General features: G+C 43.0%; 1 protein-coding gene across 1 annotated transcript in view; it reads left to right on the forward strand.

Moving 5' to 3' along the window:
• SLC30A9 (solute carrier family 30 member 9) overlaps positions 1-23,566 on the forward strand; it is an 82,777-nt gene that overhangs the window by 19,049 nt on the left and 40,162 nt on the right. The window contains exons 4-8 of the mRNA XM_014522863.2: positions 6,146-6,208; positions 16,215-16,314; positions 17,748-17,840; positions 18,279-18,361; positions 22,307-22,365. Of these exons, the coding sequence (XP_014378349.2) occupies positions 6,146-6,208; positions 16,215-16,314; positions 17,748-17,840; positions 18,279-18,361; positions 22,307-22,365 (398 nt within the window). The remainder of the gene's footprint in view (positions 1-6,145; positions 6,209-16,214; positions 16,315-17,747; positions 17,841-18,278; positions 18,362-22,306; positions 22,366-23,566) is intronic.

Genomic DNA, 23,566 nt, shown 5'->3' on the forward strand with positions numbered 1-23,566 from the left:
CAGGCTGGGGAACTCCCTTCTTGCCAGTGTTGAGACAGAAAAGGATCTTGGAGTCATCATTGATGCCACAATGATCATGGGCCGTCAGTGTGGGGACGCGGTCAGGAAGGCCAACCATACCTTGTCGTGCATCCACAGATGCATCTCAAGCAGGTCCAAGGAGGTGATCCTCCCCCTCTATGCAACACTGGTCAGGCTGCAGCTGGAGTACTGCATCCAGTTCTGTGCGCCGCACTTCAGGAGGGATGTGGTCAGTATGGAGAGGGCCCAAAGGAGGGCCACCTGCATGATCAGGGGTCAGCAGGGCAGGCCCTACGAGGAGAGGCTGAGGGACTTGAACCTGTTCAGCCTCCAAAAGAGAAGGCTGAGAGGTGATCTAGTGGCCTACAAACTAGTCAAGGGGGACCAGCAGGCATTGGGAGAGTCCCTGTTCCCCCGAGCAATCCCGGGAGTTACACGAAACAATGGACACAAGCTAGCGGAGGGTAGTTTCAGGCTAGACATCAGGAAGCGCTATTTCACTGTCAGGGTGGATAGGACCTGGAACCAACTTCCAAAATAAGTGGTGCTGGCTCCTACCCTGGGGGTCTTTAAAAAAAAAAGGCTGGACGAACATCTGGCTGGGGTCATTTGACCCCAGTTCTCTTTCCTGCCACAGCAGGGGGTCAGACTAGATGATCTCCTCAGGTCCCTTCCGACCCTACAACCTATGAAACTATAGCGTTTCACTCTTTAGAGTTGTTAAACAGGTAATGTAAAGTAATGTAATGTGATGGGATAATTCATAGGCAATTTTTGCTGTATGGATTCTTACCAGACTGCTGTCTCCTTCATCTGCTTGAATTTTCTTATCAGTCTTAAGCCAGTTAGGTATATGATGACTTCAGTGCTGCCCTCTTTTCTTGTATGAATGTGTTTTTGTTTGTTTTTTGCTACTCCTATACCATTATTTGGATCCTGAAAATTGGTGATGGTGAGGGGTGTCTTCTGTTTTTACTCTTGTACCTCTTCTCAAGTCTTTGTTTTAGGAGTTCTTTCAATAGATAGACCAACTTGCATGGCAAATCATGGAACGGAGGTAAAGTTAGTTTGGAGTGATCTATCCCATCAGCCTTAAGGGTTACCAGTAGTTGTAGCGAAGTTCAATCATGTCTTACTATTTTCACTTCATTGGGTAAAGTAAAAATATCTGGCTGCTGGGAAAAGCTGCAAACAGTGGCGGAGATGCTGGGGTGCCTTTTTTTTTTTTTTTTTTTTTTTTTTTTTTTTTTTTTCAGAGATGGCACTGCATAGTCTGTGACTTTGTTCCATGGGTCACAGACCAACTTCTGATTGGCTTAGCCAACTCTGTCTGGAGTAGTCTATAGGACTTGAAACTTCATTCATAAAGATTGTAACCCTTTGTTTGAGAACCATTGGCATAGCTATCTGAATGGGGATCTGTCTTCACATCAATAAGGACTAGCAATTTTTTTTCCCTGCAAATGAAAGTTTACTTTTTAGCCAAATTGATATCTTCCTTGTGTCCAGCTTTTCATTTTTTAGTGGCAGGTAGGCTCGTTCTGTAGTGTCTTGTGAATTTCCAGAGCCACTTTTGACTTTTGCCAACTTTAATTGGCCAAGACTGTTACTACTTATATGTTGGGCTTTTTTTTTTTTTTTTTTTTTTTTTTAAGTGCAAGAAACTACTTGTTTGGGAAAAATATTGCTTATAAGCAAGACTCTGGGGTGAAAAGTAAGAGGAAACAATCTTTTTTTTAATTGAAAGTACTCCCTTTTCTTTGAAAATCTGGAATCAAACTGTCTGCTGCAAGGGAAGATAGTGCAAAAGATGGTATAGTATTGCCCTTTAAGATCCTATCAGACTGAAGACACCAACAATTTAAATTTACTAGCATTTTTAAAAATGTAACTTTGAAATTCAAGCTAGGGTGCAAAGTCTAAAGTTAAGAGTTTGGGTTAAACAGACCTGCTCACCTCCACTTACAATTTTTGAGTCTTGTATCAGCAGCTCACAAGCTGTGTGCATGTGTATGTTATGGCAGGACAGCATAGATCACCATTCACTAGCCTGGTTCCAGTTTTTGTGTAACAAAACATTATTCTTCCCTTGAATTATGTAAAGTAAGATACTTCCTCCAAGGCTAGCTGCAGGGAATATGTACTTCCATAAACTTGCATCTTTAGGCAAGCGATGCAACTTTTTAGGCCTCCATTTTCTTACCAGTAAAATTAATACAATGCTTAGAGCAGCATTCTCATACTCCATTCTTTTTGTTGATGCATTGTGTTTCTTGTCCAGCCTTCAGGGCAAAGTAATATATTTTAAAAGGATATTTAATACTCTGGTATAAATCTTGACATTTGATGTGTGCTGTTATTTTTGGTTTGGTTTTTTTTTTCCTGTGAGAGTTTATGGTTTAACCTTAAATAATGTCATTGAGACACACATTTTAACAAGAAAGTTTATCTGAATAATAGTTAAAAAGCATCTTTGCTTTATTTTTTCCAAGCCATCTTGGTGCATTCTTATCAATGTGGAGAATTATTTCTCAGCGCCTGTTGAAGTTTACTAATGCTTGGTGTATTAAGTATGACGAGATGAACAGCAAAAACGTTTCATTTATTTCTAACCACTTCTCTCTTTCTTTGTTATCCTTACGGTGAATAAGTTCTTGATTATTGTGCTCCGTGTGACTGGCCAAAGTGGAAGTAATACTTTTGAGCTTGAAGAAAAAAACTTTGAGAGATTCAAAAAGGGACTTAAATGTTTGGATGCCAAGTGCTCCCAAACTTAAACTTTCCATGTCTGGCTTTGGGGGTGGAACTCACAAACCTTACTTAAGGCTACTGTTAAATTCCAGATACTTGAAATGAGGTGACTAATTGCTAAGATTCACAAAGCATAGTGTGCTGAGTTGAGGTTTGGGGGATACTTCAGCCAGCCAGTGAGAAGTGCGGAGAAGGTGAGGTTTCAGAAACACTCCCTATTTTGCAGGTTTATTTAGGCATCTCCCAGTTATTCTGAGTTGGGTTTCTGTGATAGAGTGGGATTTGCAGACTGAAACCCCCACCTTGATGTGTAGGCACTTATGGTAGTGCTTGCCTCTTGTCTACTAGTTTGTTGGTTAGAACAATAGCCCAATAGCCTGTTGGCAGGAGACTTGGATTATAGGTCTTTCTAACCCTGAGGGACCTAAGCACTGCAGTAGACCAGGCTGTGACATGAGCAGTCTCCTCTCTTGTTGCAATTCAGAAAGCTTGGAGACACACTGAGGTAGCCAGCAGGAAATGCTAAAAACTGGTGTGTATTTGAAATTTTGCTTTTCTCAGGAGCTTTTAGTCTCTTCACTTACGCTATCCATTAGAAATCTCCATTCACTTGTGATGCAGAATGCCTAATCTCGTGTCTAAGGTTAGCTGTCTAATGGGTTTCTGAAGAGGGTGTGGTGGTGCCACCAACCTTTTTGTGCAGTAGCTTAGTGATTAAAGCACCTGGAAGTTGGAGACCTGGATGTGCACCCTTCTTAGTCTGGTGGGATTTGAGCCTGTATGTCTTGCTTCCCAGGAGAATGTCCTAACCACCAGGTTAGAACGGTCTGGGTAAGAGTACTTTACTACTACTTCTGTCTGAAGTTGGAGCATCGAGCAGCAAATCAGGCAAGAGGAGTAGAAAATGCAGTCATCTAACTTACAAACTGGTGGTAGGGCACTTCCCTGGAGTGTGGAAGATGTGTATTCAAATCACCTCATGCTGGAATTCAGGTCTTCTATTTTTGGGTAAGTTCCCTAACCAATACGTTTTGCGGGGGATGGGGGGAGAATGGACACCACCCTTTCTAGTCTTACTTACTGGGAAATGTGAAATTAGGATTGTAAATTAAACAGAGATGAATGTGTGCATGAGTTTCTTACTGTTATTTCTCTGCACAAAAATATGTATGTGGACACATTGGAGAGAGTCCAGCAGAGGGCAACAAAAATGGTGAGTGAGCTGGGGCGCATGACTTGTGAAGAGAGGCTGAGGGAACTGGGGTTATTTAGTCTAGAGAAGACTGAGAGGGGATTTAATAGCAGCCTTGAACTACCTGAAGTGGGGTTTGAAAGAGGATGAAGCTGGACTTTTTCTCAGTGGTGGCAGATGACAGAACAAGGAGCAATGGTCTCAAGTTTCAGCAAGAGATGTTTAGGTTGGATATTAGGAAGAGTTTTTGAACTAGGAGGGTAGTAAAACCCTGGAACAGGTTACCTAGAGAGGTGGTAGGATCTCTATCCTCAGAGGTTTTTAAGATCCAGCTAGACAAAACCTTGCTGGGATGATCTAGATGGGGGATGGTCCTGCCTTGAGCAAGGGGTTGGACTAGATGGCTGCCTGAGGTCCTTCCCAACCCTAATTTTCTGATTTGGATCATAGTAGACCTACTTCTTACTTCCTGTCATATCCACAACTAATTGCTTGATTTAAAAGACCAGTTGTATAGCTGAAGCCTTGGGAGTTTTTGACTTTTTGAATAATTCAAATCACGTGTTAAATCAGGAGCATCTCATTAAGCAATATAGACCTACTTGAAAAATCCTTAAGTTTTTCTGAGTCCTTTAAAGTGACTTGAGTTTCAATTAAATTAATTTTAATTTTGCTAATGACTGCAGATGTATGGCAAACATCCAGTGCTAGAACAGAAAACACAATGTTTGTTCTATTTATTGAAACCCTAAGGATTTTAGTCTGATATAGTGAGTTAAGATGGTGATGTGTACAATAAGTATTCAGACATGTTTGAACTGTCTGATGGGACATCTGATTTGTGATTAGAAAACTCACTTAAATGGCTATAAGCTGATAGTTTTGCAATGAGACTTAATATCTGGAAATTCATAGCTTTCCATTTTGCCCTTCTAGATCTTACTGTATTTTGAGTGTGTATATTTTGATCAGGGGTTTAGGTTGTAGCCGTATTGGTCTAAGGATATAGGCAGACAAGGTTCCTTGGGTGAATTTGATATCTTTTATTAGACCAACCCAAATGGTTGGAGAATAGTTATTAAGCAAGCTTTCGGGTTCAAAAACCCTTCGTCAGGCTCAGGAAGCTGCAGCAGTTGGTGTGTGCTCTTCCTGGATGGAATGAAAAGTAAACAAGCTTGCTTAATAACTATTCTCCAACCATTTGGGTTGGTCTAATAAAAGATATCAAATTCACCCAAGGAACCTTGTCTGCCTATATTTTGATCAGGAATAAGTATGTTCTCAAATTCCAAATGCAATTAATGCCCCTGTTCAGTTGCAACAAAAATGTGACTTAAATAGGAAAAAATGTAAGTATTAACATGTACTGTGTTCTTTATAATACTTGTTTTGGTTTAAAGTATTTCTTAGTCCTTCAGATGCCACTTCATCTGTGAATTAGTACATTTATGATATTTTTCTGCTGACAAAGTACAGTAGCAGATTTTATCCTCATCCTGCTCTATATACCCTGTGGTGTACAGTTCAACATGAAGTTTTCCCAGAGCTGTAAAAATGCATTTGAAAAACTTTTTGATTAATTCACATTTTCTTATAGTGTAAGCTTAGGTTCCTAATGGCTTTGAGTATCATATTGTAACTTTCAGTTGTTTTTGTTGTTGCTATATTATATCAGTGGTGCACAGCCTTTTGGCCCCATGGGCCAGGTGAGTGGAGTGGGTCTGGTGTGTGGGCTGGATCAAGCCCCATGTGTCAGAATTAGGCCCTGGGGTCTGGCACTGCCCCCTTCCCGCCCTGCCTGCTGGGATTGGGCCCTGGGGGCCCAATGCTGCCTCTGCCCAGCCCTGTATGCTTGGATTGGGTGCGTGGTATAGTGCGGAGGGCCTGGGGCTCCCCACAAGTCTGAAAATTTGGTATTGGGAGTGGTGCCATTGTTCTCTGGGTGTCATATTTCTGGACATGGGGAGCCCTGTGGGCCAGGGGTTGATCACCTTTGTACTATGCAGTTCAGAACACTTTCTGAGGATATCCCTAAATATAGCAAAACCTACTAAAAGTTGCCATTTTTTAATTTATATGATACTAATAAAACTTTGTGCAATTATCTGTTGATCTTTCTACCAATGATGGAGTTCTCCCAAGTAAGGGTTATTTTTCTTTTTTTGTTTTTTTTTTTTACAGCACGGGATTCCACTAGCATAGGCCAAAAGACACCTTTCTCACAAAACTCAATCCAAGTAAAAGGTAAAGATGTACATTATTGTTTTGTAACTTTACCGTTGTATTGTTATGTTTCTTTTATAAGATATCTGCATGTTTTAGAAGATGGAGGAAATTAATTTTTAAAAGCGGATCTTCTGGTGTTCAATTATTAAATGTATATAGTAGTTTTAGGCTTTTCTACTCAAAACTTGTGAACAAAATCTATAAATCTGTAAATAACATGACATTTGTGAAAAAACAATTGTATACAAAGTTATAGCATGGTATCTTTATATAAAGATTATTACCAGAAAATGCTGATTATTCATTGCACCTTGAACATACTAGTAAGTGTTACTTCTGTAAGTCAACTTCTTCCTTTAAAACTTATGCACATTTTCCTCTCTGTTCTTCATGAGAGGCAAAATTCTAATAAATCTGAACTGCTATATTTTCCTTTAAATCCTTTTTAAGTTTCACCTCTCCTGCAGTGCCTCCTGTCATGGATCATGCCCCTTTCAGGGGAAGCTCTATCTTGGGACTGCCCAAGAAGCAGACTTATTTGGTCTCCCTTTCCTGAGGACCCCCTGAAGCTGGCCCTGGTGTGGCTTCTCAAGCCTTTGGCTCAAGACCCTGGCTTCTCTTTGTCCTTGGCTTCCCTGGCAATCTGTAGAACACCTGCCTCAGGTCAGCTCCTGGGAAGGGGATTGTTTCCTCCCGTCAGAGTGCCAGTGTCCCAGCCAGCCCAGCAGACACCTTGGCTCCAAACAAACAGTTTTTACGGTGATGCTGCAGTTTCCTCTTTCCTTCCTTGACTTCTGTTGTTCCTGAAACTACTCATTTTTCTCTACTGTGTACTGCTTGGGGCAGCTTTTCTCTCTCTCACTCTTTCAGAATATCATTCTGGGACAGATAGCTGTACTGGCAACAAAACTGTTACAAAATTATAGTACTCAAGATGGGTCCTAACAGGTCCCCAGCAAAAGTAAAAATAATGTTATTGGAAACCAATTGGAGAGTAGCTTCTGCAGTCTGCTGCCAGGCTGAGACTGCCATCTGCCCCTGGGGTGAAAAGAGCTTATAGGTGCTTTGCTTATAAAGCCATTTACCAGCACTATTTTATAGCAAAGCGTGCTCTACTGCCCCTCCCCCACCCCCTCCAAAAAAAAGTTCCCCACCAGAACTGCCTGCTAGAACTTAGCCCACCAAACCTTTCTGTCACATCTTTTGGGTTATGGCTAGACAGATGACTAGCTGTGTTTAAATGTAAAAGGGTTTAAAAAAAAAAAAAAAGAAGAAAGACCTAGCCTTTGAGTATTTAGATTATAAATCTTTTCAGAGCGTGGGATCTTTTTGTATATACAACATCTAGCAAAATAGGACTATAGGCTGCTGAGCACTGTCATAGCCTAATATTAATTTCTCTGCATATTACTAGGGCTATGTACAGGCATTGTTTCTGCTGGGAGAATTGACACTTGTCCAGTAAAGTTGCTAGCGTACAGGCATACATTCAGTTATTTATGGAGGAAACATACCTCAGCTGTGAGAGAGCTTGCACTATGACACCTGAAAGATCTCCCTTGCAAGAGTGTTTGTTGCTACAATGGATATGTGTGCAGTAGGCTTCTCTGTATGTAGGAGGAATTGAATAACAGATTCCCTGTGCCCCCCTTTGGCCCATGGACCCCAGTCAGGAAAGTTTCATAGTAGGTAGGGTTGGAAGGGACCTGAGCAGATCATTAAGTCCGACCCCCTGCCATAGGCAGGAAAGAATGCTGGGGTCAAATGATCCCGGCTAGGTGATCATCTAGCCTCCTTCTGAAGACCCCCAGGGTAGGAGTGAGCACCGCTTCCCTTGGAAGTTGGTTCCAGATCCTAGCCGCCCTGGCTGTGAAGTAGTGCCTCCTGATATCTAGCCTGAATCTACTCTTGGTCAATTTATGGCTGTTATTCCTCATTATTCCTGGTAGTGCTCGGGGTAACAGGGACTCTCCCATAGCCTGCTGGTCCCTGCTGGGCCAGTTTGTAGATGGCCACCAGATCCCCTCTCAGCCTTCTCTTGTGGAGGCTGAACAGGTTCAGGTCTCATAACCTCTCCTTGAAGGGCCTGCCCTGCTGCCCCTGATCATGCGAGTGGCCCTTCTCTGGACACTCTCGATGTTGTTCACATCCCTCCTGAAGTGCGGCACCCAGAACTGGATGCAGTACTCCAACTGCGGCCTGACCAGTGTCACATAGAGGAGGAGGATCTCTTCCTTGAGCCTGCTCGTGTTGCATCTGTGGATGCATGACAAGGTGCGGTTAGCCTTCCTAACCGCATCCCCACATTGGCAGCCCATGTTCATTTTGGAATCAATAATGACACCAAGATCCTTTTCTGCCTCTGTGCTGATGAGAAGGGAGTTCCCCAGCCTGTAGGTATGTTGCTGGTTTATCCTCCCCAGGTGCAGTACTTTGCACTCGTCAGTGTTGAAACCCATCCTGTTCTCATCTTCCCACCCGTGTAACCTGTCTAGATCTAGTTGCAGCCTGTCCCTCTCCTCCAGTGTGCCCACTTCTCCCCACATCTTAGTGTCATCAGTGAATTTGAACAAGGTGCTTTCCACCCCCTCATCCAAGTCGCTGATGAAGATGTTGAACAGTCCGAGGACTGAGTTCTGGGTGACCCCAATGCCCACATCCCTCCAGGTCAAAAAAGATTCATCCACCACCACTCTCTGGGTGTGGCCCTCCAACCAATTTGTGACCCATCTGACTGTGTAGGCATTGATGCCACAGTCACTTAATTTCTTAATGAGAATGGGGTGAGAGACAGTGTCGAAGGCCTTCCTAAAGTCCAGAAAGACTACGTCCACCGTGACACCAGTGTCCAAGGATTTTGTGACCTGGTTGTAGAAGGCCACCAGGTTGGTCTGACAGGAAGTGCCTCAAATGAACCCATGTTTGTGGATGCTTTTGGTGAGCTATGGGGACTTTTGAGAATGATCTCTCCTGCTGGTCCCTCACAGATGTGCTCCTGGATAAGTTTCTCAAAGAGCTTCCCCAACACTCTCGGGTGGAGATTGTCAGGACCTGCTGACTTGAACATGTCTATACCCACCAGAAGTTCCCTGACTAGGTCCTCACTGACCCTGGGCCTGGTAGCACCTCCCCTGGGTCCGTCGGGGATCCCAGTGTGGGGGATGCCCCGGTCCCTGCTCAAAAAATGGAGGCAAAGAAATTGTTAAAGAGGTTAGCTTTGTCATCTGGTGTGAACATCAGATTTCCTAGTGTATTCTGCAGAGAATACCTTGTATTCTCCACAGAATACACTACGTTACCCTGTACCTTCTTTTTACCCCCTATGTGTTTAAAAAAGGCCTTCTTGTTATCCTTGATCCAGGTCGCTAGTCCCAGTTCCATCTCCGCCGTAGCCTTCCTAACAGCCCCTCTACAATCTCGGGTAATTGAGGTATAATCCTCCTTGGTGATGGCCCCTCCTTTCCATTTGGTGTACGCCTCCTTTTTAGCTTTGAGACGTTCGTGGATGCTTTTGGTGAGCCATGGGGGCTTTTGAGCACTGCTGCCCCCTTTGATCTGCGTGGGGATTGTCCTCCTTTGGGCTTGGAGGATCATCTCCTTAAGGAACGACCACTCTTCTTGGAATCCCAATTCCCCTCCCCTCCAGGACCCAGTGTCTCCCCGACTAGTCTCCTTACCTCATTGAAATCTGCCCTCCTGAAGTCCAGGGCTGCTGTCTTGCTGCAGGCCTTTGACACCCTGCGCTGGATGGTGAATTCCAGTAGGCGATGATCGCTATTGTCCAGGTGGTCGAGAACCCGCAGTCCACTCACCAGGTCATCGCCCAGGACCAGGTCCAACAAGGCATTTCTCCTGGTGGGACTGTGCACCTCCTGGGTTAGATGGAGGGCCTGTAACTCGGCTAGGAACCTACGTGAGCAGTCAGACCTGGCTGACTGCTCTTCCCAGCAGATGTCTGGATAGTTTAGGTCACCCATGATGACCACGTCCTTTGACTTAACTGCCTCCGCAAGCTGACCTGAGAATTCCCGGTCCAGCTCTTCCCCCTGGTTGGGTGGCCTGTAGTAAACCCCTACCATTAAGTCCCTTTCCCCCTGACCCCCTTGTATATGGACCCAGAGCACCTCAGTCTGCCCCTCCTCTTACCCAGTGCTGTTTGTTGAGGATGTGTATTGCTCTTTGACGTAGAGTGCCACACCCCCACCTTTCCTCCCTGTTCTATCCCTCCTGTACAGCCTGTAGCTGCTGATGTTTACTGCCAAGTCATGCGTTGGATCCCACCAAGTCCAGGTTAGTGTTAGCTAGCAGGAGGGCAAGTTCCTCCTGCTTGTTCCCCATACTACGAGCATTAGTGTAGAGGCATTTAAGGCCTCCTGAAGGTGCATGCACTGCCCCCCTAATCCCAGGACTATCTGGGCCCCTGTCTCTTACCTGGGTATTTCTTGTGCTCGTTGCCTGTCTTGTCTGGGCTGTTCTTGTGGGTGGTTCTTTTTTCGGTGTTCTGTGGCTCCCTCCATCCTCAACTTCCCCTTCTGCTTCCCCTGACGAACCTAGTTTAAAGCCCGCCAGAGGAGATTGGCCAACCTGAAAGAGCACATGCTTACCTTTGGGGGAGAAGTGGAGCCCATCCCACCCAAGCATGTCTCTTGTCCTGAAGGACGGATCGTGGTCCAAAAAGCTGAAGCCCTCCTCGAGACGCTGTTTCCGAAGCCGCAGGTTGACCTCCCTGATGCAGGACTCATGGTGTTGTCCATGTCTGCTCTCTGGAAGGACAGATGAGAAGACCACCTGTGCCCCTATCTCCTTCAGCTTGCTCCCCAGGGCTTGGTAGTCCTTCATCAGGTGATCGGGGCTGCTCCTGGCCGCATCATTAGTGCCCTCATGGATTAGGACCATGGGGTAGTAGTCGGTGGGCTGGATAATGGCTGGGATCATCTCTGTCACATTCTGAATCCTTACTCCAGACAGACAGTAGACCTCACGTGACATGGGATCCTGGCGACAGATGGAACCCTCTGTACCTCTCAGGATGGAGTCGCCTATGACGAGCACCCGGTTTCTCTTCTTCTGGGTCAGCTTGCCTCCTTCAGCCTGTTCTGCGCGTAGACTGGCTCCCTCTCCAGAGGTGTCCTCCTCTCCTTCCTCTTCCTCCAGTGCCGCCAGGGCCTCATGCCTATTCCCCAGCTGGACTGGGGGAACTCGTACTGCACCTCTGCGAGCAGCCCCGGCTCTGGAGGGAACCGTCTGCCATTCCGCTGTGGAGGGCACATCCTGGGGTTCTTCTTCCTTTGGTGCTTGGCCCTGCAGGGAAAGGAAATACCCATCAATTTCATCCTCTGCTTCTCCGATCCCCCTCAGCCTGCTAACCTCCTCCTGGAGCTCCCTCACCTACCCCTCCAAGGCCCTAAGATGGGCACCTGCGGGATAGGTGTGGGGGCTTCCATCCCCTGCGCCCCACCGGGCATCCCCCTCAGGCCAGGGGGCAGGGTGACACCAGCCCCCCTGTGGGCTCGGTCTGGGTGGAGGCCTCAGAGAAGCCCCGGGTGGGTGGCGCCCCCTTGGCAGGGGCCCTAGCTGCACTCCATGTCCACACCATTTTTAAAATTTTATTTTATTTTTGCCTTACCCTTGCCAAAGACTTCCTCCTCCTGGCCCCTCCTGCTTGCCCACCTGCGCAAACGCCGCTGCACCCTTACAGAGCATGCCTGTTTGTGTGCTCTGTTCGTGCGTGGCTCCCTACCGGCTCAACTAAAAGGGGTCTGGGGGGCTTCCGCTCTGGATTTGGCTCAGCTGCTCCGGCTCCTTCTGCCCCACTTACCTTATAGAGATCAGCTGCTGCCACCCCCATTGCTGCCTCCACTGTTGCGTCTGCATCCGCCTCCGGTAAGGTAAGGGGGCACACGTGTGTGCGGGGCCGCATGTGTGCCCAGCTGCCTCCTCTGCTCTCCTCTCAGTTCCTGACTCCTCTTGTGTGTCCCTGCACCTGGACTCCTCTTGTAATTGGGAGGAGTCCAGCTGCAGCTCCCCCAGGTGACTTTGGTTTGGGGAGGGGAGCATGGGATGAGGGGGTTCCCAGCAGTTAGATTTTTTTCCCCCTGTCTCGAGGAAGATTTCTACCACTGCATGTCTCCCAGAAAACATCACAGCAAATTGTCCCAGAAATTTGCAGCGGTAGAAATGGATGCTTGCCCATGGCCTGAGTAACAATGCACTTGTTAATCTGTGCTGTTAAGGGGGTAGTCTTAACCTTAAAGTCCACATAATCTTAGATAGTTTTATTTAAGTGTTTGAAGTTTTTCAAGTGTGGTGTAATGACAAGACCAAATTAAAAGTGCCTTTTTTTGAAGTCTGTTTTGTTTCATAGACCAACTTTCAGGTACCTTCTTCAGGTTTGGCTACTTAAACAAGCTTTTGGGTTCCATGTCCCTACCAACTGTACTGTGGGCGCATCTACACACGCCCCTACAATGCCGTTGTTACTGTGCCATCGTTTAGTACTTCTTTTTGCAAATGCTAAATGACAGCGCAGTAACAGCCTGCACTGTGCCGTGTGCACAGTTAGATTTAGCTGCTGTCACCATATAATGTGCTATACTGAGGGAGCACATCGCTATAGTGACATAGCTGCAGCGTCATGGTTTTTGCCTGCAAGTGCTATACTATGGCAATATAACACAATAGCGTTACATGTAGACATGCCCAGTTGGTCCAATAAGATACCACCCACAAAAATCTTTGCTTTTCACACTTTTCCTGGACTGTCTTGGCTACATCACCTCAGTACTACCAGTTTTTGTTTTGCAATTCTTTGTGAAGATACTCAAATATGTTTTTGATACTCTGATACTTTTTGGAACGGTTGTGTCAACATGTTACCCTTTTGCTGCTATTAACTGCATTCTTTTTGAGACAAGCATAAACTAGAATTTATTTTTTCAAGATGTCAAGGTTAGTAAACAAGTTAAGGGCTTGTTTAAAAACAAAACAAAAAAAAAATAGAACACAGGAGCTACAACCTAGCTGACAGAGAGATGTCCACATTCATTTGCTATCCACCCACTCAGCAAGGAGGTTCTCTTCTACTAGAGCTGTTGCCTTGTCACTTTCACACCAGAATGCATTGTGGGTTTGAAGAGTGATGCCTCATGTATTCTAAAATGCTTTTGAAGTACTTAATAACACCATTTCTTTTTTAATCTACAGTGAATACTAGAAATGTGCCAGATTATTTTTGTAAATCTGTGCTGAAATCTGTTTTGCCTATGAGTTGCTCAGTATCAGCCACTTTTTATTTGCTTTGAAAATTTCAGAATTTTGGAGCAGAAAAAAGATGGATCTCTAACAGTTAGTGTAATTAATCTTTTGAACATTTTACTATGAAATGTAGCCAATTCTTAGTAATTTGAAATCTCTAGAAAGTTATCTAGTTGCAGATATTAATGGGTGAGGTCCTGTTAGGCATGAGGCCAGGTTATGTTACAATAGTTTCTTCTGGACTGGAAGTCTTATTTGTATGTTTTCAGAGAAGTGTTTTTCTTTAACACTTAAGTTTCATTTGTAACATCTGATGAAGAAGGTTGCTACCTGTGGAAACTCATGCCTCTCTAAACTGATTAGTCTCTAAGGCACAGGCCGGTGCTACCTTGTGCCCTAATGCTTTTCAGTAATTGTAATGGGTATCTCATGGTTATGTGTCTAATATCTTTTGGCACAAATAGTTTTATATTTATTCATGAGTTAAGTCTAAAGAAGTTTTTGTGTACCAAAGAACAGTCAGCAATGGCATAAATCAAAAAAGGGTGAATTTGCATTTAAAATATGTACAACTGGTTAGTGTCATCTTGTTATCATCTACATGAATATATTTTAAGTGTTACATATCTGAATAGCAAAATACAACTTGGAGAGAGAACTTTTGGAAAATAGTAGGTAAAGCACAAAAATACAGCTTGTTTTTATTCTGGATTATTTTCAAAAAGATGAAAAAGGTCTGTTCTGTAACAATGTTAAATGAGGAATTACTGTATTTACTTGAATATCAAATGACCCAGATTATAAAATGACCGTATAATAAGTAGATTCTGTATATGGACAACCTATAAATTTGTTATTTTTTCCAGGTATAGAATCTAATTATTGGAGGTTTGCCATGAATTTGTTCCCTTCCCACTGCTACAGGAAGGAAATTAAATATGAGGGATCAGGTCACCCTCTTGCCCTCAGCCCATCCCCTCCACCCCAGCTTCTTTCCCTTGCAGCCTCTTCCTTTTTTCCTTACTTTCAGGTTCTGCTCTCCCTGAGCGCATGAAAGTGAAGAACAAATTTGAAAAGACTAACCTAAACATAAACATACTTGTAGAAACTTGCATATAGGAAGTTACTACAGGTACCCATAGACTTAGTTTATCCAGAACAGATGCAATTTACCTTTTTTAAACCTGTTGCAAGTTTTAGTACAGGTACTCCATAACACACTTTTAAGCAGCACTTCTGTACCTACTGGTATATAGTACAAACTATGCATGGCATTAGTCCAAAGCCAAAAGGCTCAGTGATTTCCATATAGTTCATTGGGCTAGGCCACAGAAGAGTTAATAGCATTTCAGCCCCACAACTCAGCACTGTTCAGTGTGTGTGCTTGGTCTAGATCCACACCCCCCTCCGACCCATGTGCCAGTTAGCCCCCCCACTTATGACTGGTATTGGGTGTTCTTGTCATGAGTCCTGGGGTACTCCAAAGATTTATATGCAGATGAGTCTGGTCTTGCTCCATCTCATGGAGGGTGGGGCCACACTAATCATATGCAGTAGCTGAGGGGGATGAGAGGGGGATTCTGGGTAAGCTGTATAGGGTCCTGTTCAGTAATGTTTGCCAGCCATTTAAGGCTGGTTGAAAACAAGGAATGTTCAGCTCAGCTGTGACAGTGAAGGAGAAGTTGAAATATATTCAGTGTAGTGGCTTACCATGACTTGAAAAAGAGTCGGTGCTGAGGAGAACTGCATGCGATGGGTGCTATCATAAATCTTATTCAGGGGGTTATACTAACCCAGAGGTCCACAACCCCTGGGCTGCAGCCGGGTAGTAGGCCATGAAGGGTTGGCAGCCGGTCCGCAGGAGGGTTGGCTGCCAGACGGGAAGTCCAGAAGTGACTGGCATATGTGAATTGGCAGCCAACTCCTCTTTTTGTTTGTTTGTTTGTTTTGTTTTGTTTTTATACCTTGTATAAGAAAGGGTTGGCTGCTGGCTTGCAATATGCTGGTCACTTCTGGTCTTCAGTATGTTTGTCTGTGGTCACTTCTGGTCTGCAGTCTAAAAAGGGATGGGTTAGTATAGTGGTTCCCAACTTGTTAGTTCCCATTGGTATGTTTGTCCTATATCAGCCATGTGTTTTATAGTCATGCTCAGTGTTGGCTGAATTTTAATTAACTTCATAGTTGGTTTTCATTGCTGAGTATGTGCTGCTTTTGGCAGCAGCTTAATGATAGATGATATATTTAGTGTGGCTTCCTTGTATGAAAATATAAGATGGAGGGGCTTCCTCCTTGCCCTCTCCCCCATATTGATTGGGTGGGGAACCTAGTTTTATATATGAGTAAGTACAGCATGTACTGAAATTAACATTTATTTTTCTAATGTCCCAAGCCTTCAGTGACCTGCTAGACCATAGATTTTTAATATGTTTGTTGTGAGAAATATTTTATTGTATTTAGGGACAAAATTAATTACTTTCTGTTCTTAAGGAATATTTATTTCCAGTTTGAGCGAATTTATAATTTTCCTTGTTTGCTGTGCATGACAGCATACCATTTTCCATGAATTCTGTCATTCTGTTTCTCCACCTCAAAATTAGTGGCAGGAACAACAATTTGTAAGTTTCCTTTCAGTTGATGGTGGGGGACCTCATCTTTCAGATTGGATCAAATTGCCCTTAAGGTCTTTCGGTTTCCATAAATGACTTTCAGTTGCACTTAATAATACTATCCCTCTTTCTCTTGTTTTTTTTTTCTTTTTCTGTTTTTAAAGTTAAAGCAGTCCTTAAAAAGAGAGAGTATGGACCAAAATATACACAGAATAATTTCATCACTGGAGTGAGAGCGATAAATGAATTTTGTCTTAAATCCAGGTACAGTAGTTTGAGTTGAAATTATAGCTGTTTAGATATTTTTTGGTTTGTGAAGATGTTTTTCAAAAATGATATCTGGTGCATATGAATGGCATAACACTGTTATAATGGATGTATGACATTGTAGTCCAGGTTGGCATATCTTCTGAAAGGTGGCTAAGTTTCAAGTTAATTATACCATGGTGACTGATTTGATTAGGTTGATATTTTCTCTTTCCTAGAGAGAGAGTGTGTGTGTAAAATCACTTTACTCTTTGTAAAGTGTACAAAGGTGTGTGTGTGTGTGTGTGTGATTTTACCCAACACCTCCAGCTAGGGTTTACCCCAAACATCCAAATTAGTCTGTAAGCAGGAAGATGGGTCAGAGCAAGCACCGTGTTAAGACAGGACGTGCCCACTTCACACACTAGCTCCCAAACTGAAAGCAGTTCATTGCATTATTGCAGCACGGTGCACAGACAAATCCATTCTAAGAAGCACTATGCAAATGCAGCTATATTGCCTTCAGTTTGGAGCAAGCATAACTGTACCCCATCATTTGTCTCCTGTGGGGCTGCACCAATCGCATCTGTTAAAGTAAAACATTGGTAGCTAAACACCACAGCAACAGGATTAATGCAGCCTGAGAGGTATTATTATTGAAAAAATGGGTATGTCACCTGGGTATTGGGGCTAATCTCTTTAGCTTTTTCTAGTGTTAGGTGAACTTTAATTTCCAAATAGGTAGCCACCAAAGAGGATTAAGAGGGAATGTTTTTTAATTTATTGTCTGAAGAGTGACTTGCATACAAATGCAAGTCACATGACCATCAAAAGCAACTTTAAATATTGCTTGTTATAGTTTTCATTGCTATTGAACTTTTAAGTAAAAAACTCACAAAACCCCTAAATTTAAGTTTTATGTCCACTTCTTTAAACTTACAAAACTGAAGAAAAAGGTAGTACAGTGAAAGCTCTGTTATCCGGCATCCCCTGGGAATGGGGGATGCCGGATAACAAAATATGCCGGTTAATTGAGCGGCCTCGGCCGCCGCTTCTCCCATCACCCCTCTCGCTGCATCACCGTCCCTCTTGCGGGCTCTGTGGGCCCCATGGGACAGGGAGGCGGGCCTCGCACAGCCTGTCATGCTCCCAGACCGTGGCGGCTTGGCAGCGCAGACTGCTTTGCCCCAGGCCATGGGGGCTCAGAGAAACTGGAAGTGCCGTGGTGGATGCTTCCGGTTTCACTTTATCTTACAAGCCGGCATGCCAGTTAACAGAGCATGCCAGCTTGTAAGATGCCGGTTAACAACTTTTATTGTATACCATTTTGGTTACAGAATGTATCCTATTTTTAAGTAAGAATAAATATATTTGAACTTTTACATTATGTGTCTTATGTATAATAGGGACTTGACTTTTACTAGCGGTAATCTATGCCCATTTTTCCTTAGTGATCTGGAACAGCTGAGAAAAATTAGACGACGAAGTCCCCATGATGACACTGAAGCTTTCACCGTGTTTTTACGATCAGATGTAGAGGCAAAGTAAGAATCTCTGGGGGGTTTTTTTAATGGAATAATTTGGTTTATTTAATTTGGATTATTTAAGAGGATAATAAATACTATATAATTTTTGATAACCCTTCTTATGAAAGGGACGGTAGTATTTTTTTCCTGTTCTGTATTGCTAAACCATTTTGTCACCCCTGTTGTTGTAGCTAGGAGTCATGTACAGAATTGAAGGCTACATTGTACGTTTTTAAAAAGAGATCTAATGTTTCTTTGTCTGAAAGGTTTTTATCCATGAGATTAACTTTTGGAGTTTCCTCTTGGAGCAAATGTTGGTCAGCCATTATGCTTCCCTGTTAGACAAGGCTTGTGTAATCAAAAACTGTTTAGAGAACTTCCCCATATATTGTTACATGAAGATTAATTTGTGTAAATCAAAAGAATTACCAAATTATTCACTTGTATTTTGTGCAGGTCCCTAGACGTTTGGGGTAGCCCAGAAGCTCTTGCTAGAGAGAGAAAACGACGTAAAGAAGCAGAGATAGAATACAGAGAAAGTAAGTGCAATTTTCAGGTATCTACAAATGCTTTATGGATTACTGAACTCCAGTTTTATAATTTTTTTAGGAAGATGTGCATTGATGTGAGGGTGATGTGTTAACAGACATATTTGTTTTGAGGTAGAGATCTCACTCCAGAGTGCTAGCATAAGAAATACTACACATTCTTCTCAGAATAAAATGCATACTGACTGCATTAGATACATACAATGTTCAGGTTATTCTTAATGGAAACTTTCTTGCTTTTTTGTGGATAGAAGATAAACATCTTAATTGGTTTTGAAGAATGATTTGCCTCCTGTGTGGGGAATTTTCACAAATTCTAACAACCGAACCCAGTGTTAAATCCTTGCTTTATCTGTTTTGTGTTGTAGCACTTGTTTGGCTACATGTTATCTGGTTATTTTGATTATTAACTTTTAGCATATAAAGGTTTATTGTATAAGTCAGAACCTAGAAAAAGGTCAAGAAATAGTGCGAAGACTCGGTGTACAGAAAAAAAATTTCCACTTGCAACATACAATTTATCACATTGTTTCTATAATTTGGAGGTGATGCACGTTTCTTTTAATTGTTTTAAATGAATAAGCCCCTCTCACTTTTCTGGGGCAACCTGGAAAGGGCAAGATATAAATTATTATTGTTTAGATTTATATTATTAATGATATATGTCATAAACTGCCATATCATATATATTAGGTCATTTGTTGAGCAGTGTGCCGAAGGAAGGAGAACTGATTTGTAGGGCTGTATGAAACGGCAGTGTTCCGTTTTGACCAGTGTTTCGACGTTTTGACGGAACAGTGTTCCGTTTCGAATTTTGTTTTGATTCGAAACAGCTGTTCCGTTCTGTTAAAACAGTTTTGCCGTTTTGACGTTTCGCCCATAGGATATAATGGGGAAGGACAAAACAGGCTATAACCTTGTCATTTCTGGCTTGATGTGGATGAAACTTGCAGGAATGGTAGCCCCTTCTGAGGGCGTGAAGCCTGCCAAGTTACAAGCAGATAGGTACAGGGGTTTGGGGGAAATTTTACCTCAAGCTGTGCACAAGCAAAACTCGTGACATGGGTGACACTGTATGTGTTAAGGTGCTGCAGGGATGCGAGCCCCTGCTGAGGCCACGAAACCTGCAAGCTGTCACGGAGATAGGTGCAGGGATGTTCTGGGACTTTGCACCTCTAGCTGCTGACAGGCAAAACTCATGACATGGGTGCTTGTGCAAATGAGTGTATCTGTCTTGGGGCAGAGGGGGGTGAGAACTGCAGGCCTGCTAGGCCGTGCTGCGGCCACGATGTTGGCTACAAAGGACCAACTCGCAGGATCATCATAAAATTCTAGTTTATTAGACGGATGCAAAAGTCAGATCATAAACCTTGGGGCTGATCCCCCTCAAATGTGCATTCACACGTGTGTGTGCGTGCGCGCTATCTAGCTAGCTATGAATACTAAGCACTGGTGCTAACAATGTTATGTGGTACAACTTTTAAACAAAGTACATTTGTTACAAAGTTAAGGTGTGCTTGTAATAAATATATTTTGTAGGTGCTTTTATGGGTGTAAAATAGTATTCTGCATCACTGTCTCCCCCTCATTGTATTTAGTCTATTTGTTGTATGTGCCATGGCATTTTACCCTTTTTATATTTTATGCTTTTTAACTTTGTAACTAATGTACTTTGCTTAAAAGTAAGTTGTACCATATAACAATGTTGGCACCAGTGCTTAGTATTCATAGGTAGCTAGCTAGTGTGCGCGCACATGTGTGTGGATGCACGTTTGAGGGGATCAGCCCCAAGGTTTATGATCTGACTTTTTGCATCCATCTAATAAACTAGAATTTTATGATGATCCTGCAAGTTGGTCCTTTGTAGCCAACATCGTGGCCACAGCACGGCCTAGCAGGCCTGCAGTTTTCACCCCCCTCTGCCCCAAGACAGACACAGTCAGTTGCACAAGCACCCATGTCATGAGTCTTGCCTGTCAGCAGCTATGGGTGCAGGGCCCCAGAACCTCCCTGCACCTATCTCCTTAACAGCTGGCAGGCTTCATGGCCTCAGCAGGGACTAGCATACCTGCAGCTTTCACCCTGCTGTGCCTTAACACACACAGTGTCACCCATGTCACGAGTTTTGCCTGTCCTCAGCTTGAGGTACAGTTTTTCCCCAAACCCCTGCACCTATCTCCTTGAAACTTGGCAGGCTTTGTCGCCTCACCAGGGGCTAGCATGCCTGCAGTTTTGATCCCACTGTGGCTTACAAGGGAATTGTACAAGGGAATTACACATACAAGGGAATTTTGCTTGCACCCCAAAGTCTTGAAGTTTCCCTGAACTCCGTGCACCTATCTCCTTGAAACTTGGCAGGCATCATGCCCTTAGAAGGGGCTGCCATTTCTGCAAGTTTCATTCAAATCAGGCCACAAATGACAAAGTTATAGACTGTTTCAACCTTCCCCATTATACCCTATGGGTGAAACTTCGAAACAGCGTTGAAACGGCAAAATGTTTTGACTTGCCTCGTTTTGTTTTGAGGCTGTTTCGGCAATATCTGTTTCATTTTGATTTTGCTGTTTCGACTTTGAAACAAGTCTCTGGAAGGACTGGCCAGCTAATTTAACTTTTTCAGTTGTGCAACTTAAAATTAGAGGTCTGTTGTAGTTCTTGGAAGTAATTTTAGTACTGAATTAAGCTGAAAGCATAAAAGGGCCTGATCCTTTAGGTATTTCTGTACTTGTATAGTTTAGCTGTGTGTAATTCCAAAGAGAGACAAAGTAATTTATCCCTATACTTTATGTACAGGTTCCAAGGATTGAAAATGTTGAAAGATTTGGGCAGGTGATTTCAGACTTGTAGCCTGAAAAGCCTAACTGTTGACAAAAAGTTTCTAGATTTTAATCTGAAGCAAAGCAGATTTCCTTAAAAAAATGGTGCTAGGATGTTGCTGGGTTAATACAAATTGACGGGGTTGAAACTCTTTGTATTCGAAATGGTGACTGCTTTTCATGTAGCCTGAACTTCTCATGCTTGCTTGCATTCCCTCTTTTTTTCATCCTCAGTTTCAAGGTTTTGGGGGCAGGGACCATCTTGAGCAGTCTACATTTGTACAACACTGTATAGGACTTTAGGAGTTTTGATCTCATAGAGCAGTATGAGTTTCTCATTTGTTACACATTCATATGGGAATGGAAGAGAGAAAAGGGTTTTGTTGTTGAGCGCTGAAGAAAGAGAGAGAGAGAATCTGATGCAAGCTCCTCTCCCCTGTGCCAGGTGAAAAGAAGTGAGCACAGCAAAACAGCTTTAAAAGCTCTAGATTCACTGATCAAAAAATTTTCTTGGAATGGTAACTTGGGAACCTAGGAAACTATAATACATTTCCAATCTCAAGCCCTGGTATATGGGTCATGTCAGGAATGCAAGAGGGTTCTTCTGAGGCACGGGCATAATGCACAGATCTCTAGAGGTTTCTGGTCAGTGCTGGGACAGGCAGATGTATTGTCTATTATTATAAGTACTATGAAAAAGCCCAGAATCTGGTGTGTGTGTGTGTGTGTGTATAAAGGTGGTTGAAAGCCCCTTTTTCTGTTGAACTGTGAATTTAGTACTGTACCTCTTAAGCACAGAATCTCCTTCCTGAGACTTAAAATTATTTGTCAAGCTTTGTAATTTATGCAATGAGTAAAATAAGACATTTGCCAGTGTTTGATTAAGTAGATAGGTACATTTTCAATGTCAGTGCCATTTTTACCTTGTTCCTGGACTCCATTAAGAAAAGAAAGATCCCTATTAATACGTGTTAGCTTGACAAGACTTCACTGTTTAATATAAATATGTTGATATATCATAGCAAATTTATCTGAGTTGTCTATGAGAAGTAACCATGGAAATGATTTTTCAGGTTTTCAAATGTAAGTGCTATATTTAACTACAGTTGTTGTATCATAGATTTGTTTAAAAATCAGAAGTTACTGAAGGAATACAAAGTCTTCTTTGGAGACACTAAGGTAAGAATTAGCTTAATTCCTTTAGTTAAAATGTGCTGACTTGTATGGTGTTACAGCATATTTCTAAGAAAATGTTTGCAACAATAGTAGAACTTGGTAGATCTTGCAGGAAAGTGTAAATGCCAGAGGTTACTGCACAGTTGGGCATATGTGTAAATACCTAAATATATTATTTTATATCTGCTTGTAATGAAGCATTAAACTTTTTAGCATTACTTCAGTGATGGTTTTAAAGCCCATTTAATGGCCACTAGAAGAGAGCTTTGTACAGTTGCATTCCCATCTGTGATTCTACCTTTTGGACTCTGAATATGTACAATGCAGAATTCACTGTTTAAAAAAAAATCAAATTAATCTTTTATTTTTATTTCAATTCCTCTTTGTCTGGTTTTGATTTTTCCCAACATCTGTTGCCATGCTTGCTTTCCTCTCTCCTTGCTCTAAACAACTTTATGGCTCCTTTCATGCAGAGAGATTCCTTATTCTGTGGGTCTCTTGTTTCTGTTCCTGGTTAAACAGGCTTGTGGTGGAAGCTTCTGTGCTTGCTTATTCTTCATTACGGTTCTTTCTAATGGCATGTATTCTTGGCTATGCATAACACCAAGGCCCATGTTAATTGTGGCATAAATAACAAGTGTGCTCATATGTACCAATTTAAGATGCCTTAAAATGGCAAACTAGCCGTAACATTGTTCCACATATAGAACAACTTTGACTGGGTTGACAATCAGCTGATTGTTGGCCCATGCTGGGGACTGCACTGGAGGTCTGGAACCAGCTCCCATGCAGTCCCTGCCGGGCTGACCACTGATTATTGGCCCCAGTCCTGGACCTGTGGCCACCTTGCTTTCAGTTTACTGGTTTAGGGAGAGCGTGGGCTTATGAACTGGCAAGTACGGCATCACTGAGATCTGATCTCAGAATCATGCCTCCTGCCATGTACGTGTGGCACAACTGTTGGGATTGGGGATCCTATCATATGGTGCATTTAAGTGAACATCTGTTAGAGTCCCAAATGGTACTTTTTAATGAGTTGTCTATGGTAACAACTACAGAAAGTTTTATAAATGTATTATAATTGTCCATGTTTAGAAACTAATTATTGGAGGATTGTCTTAAATTAGTCTTTCCCTGCTACTGCACATGGTTGGGGGAGAGGTGATGACGGGGGCAGGTTGGGGGTGGGCATGTGGTAGGGCAG

Source organism: Alligator sinensis, unplaced genomic scaffold (assembly GCF_000455745.1).
Source record: "Alligator sinensis unplaced genomic scaffold, ASM45574v1 scaffold58_2, whole genome shotgun sequence".
NCBI lineage: Eukaryota > Metazoa > Chordata > Crocodylia > Alligatoridae > Alligator > Alligator sinensis.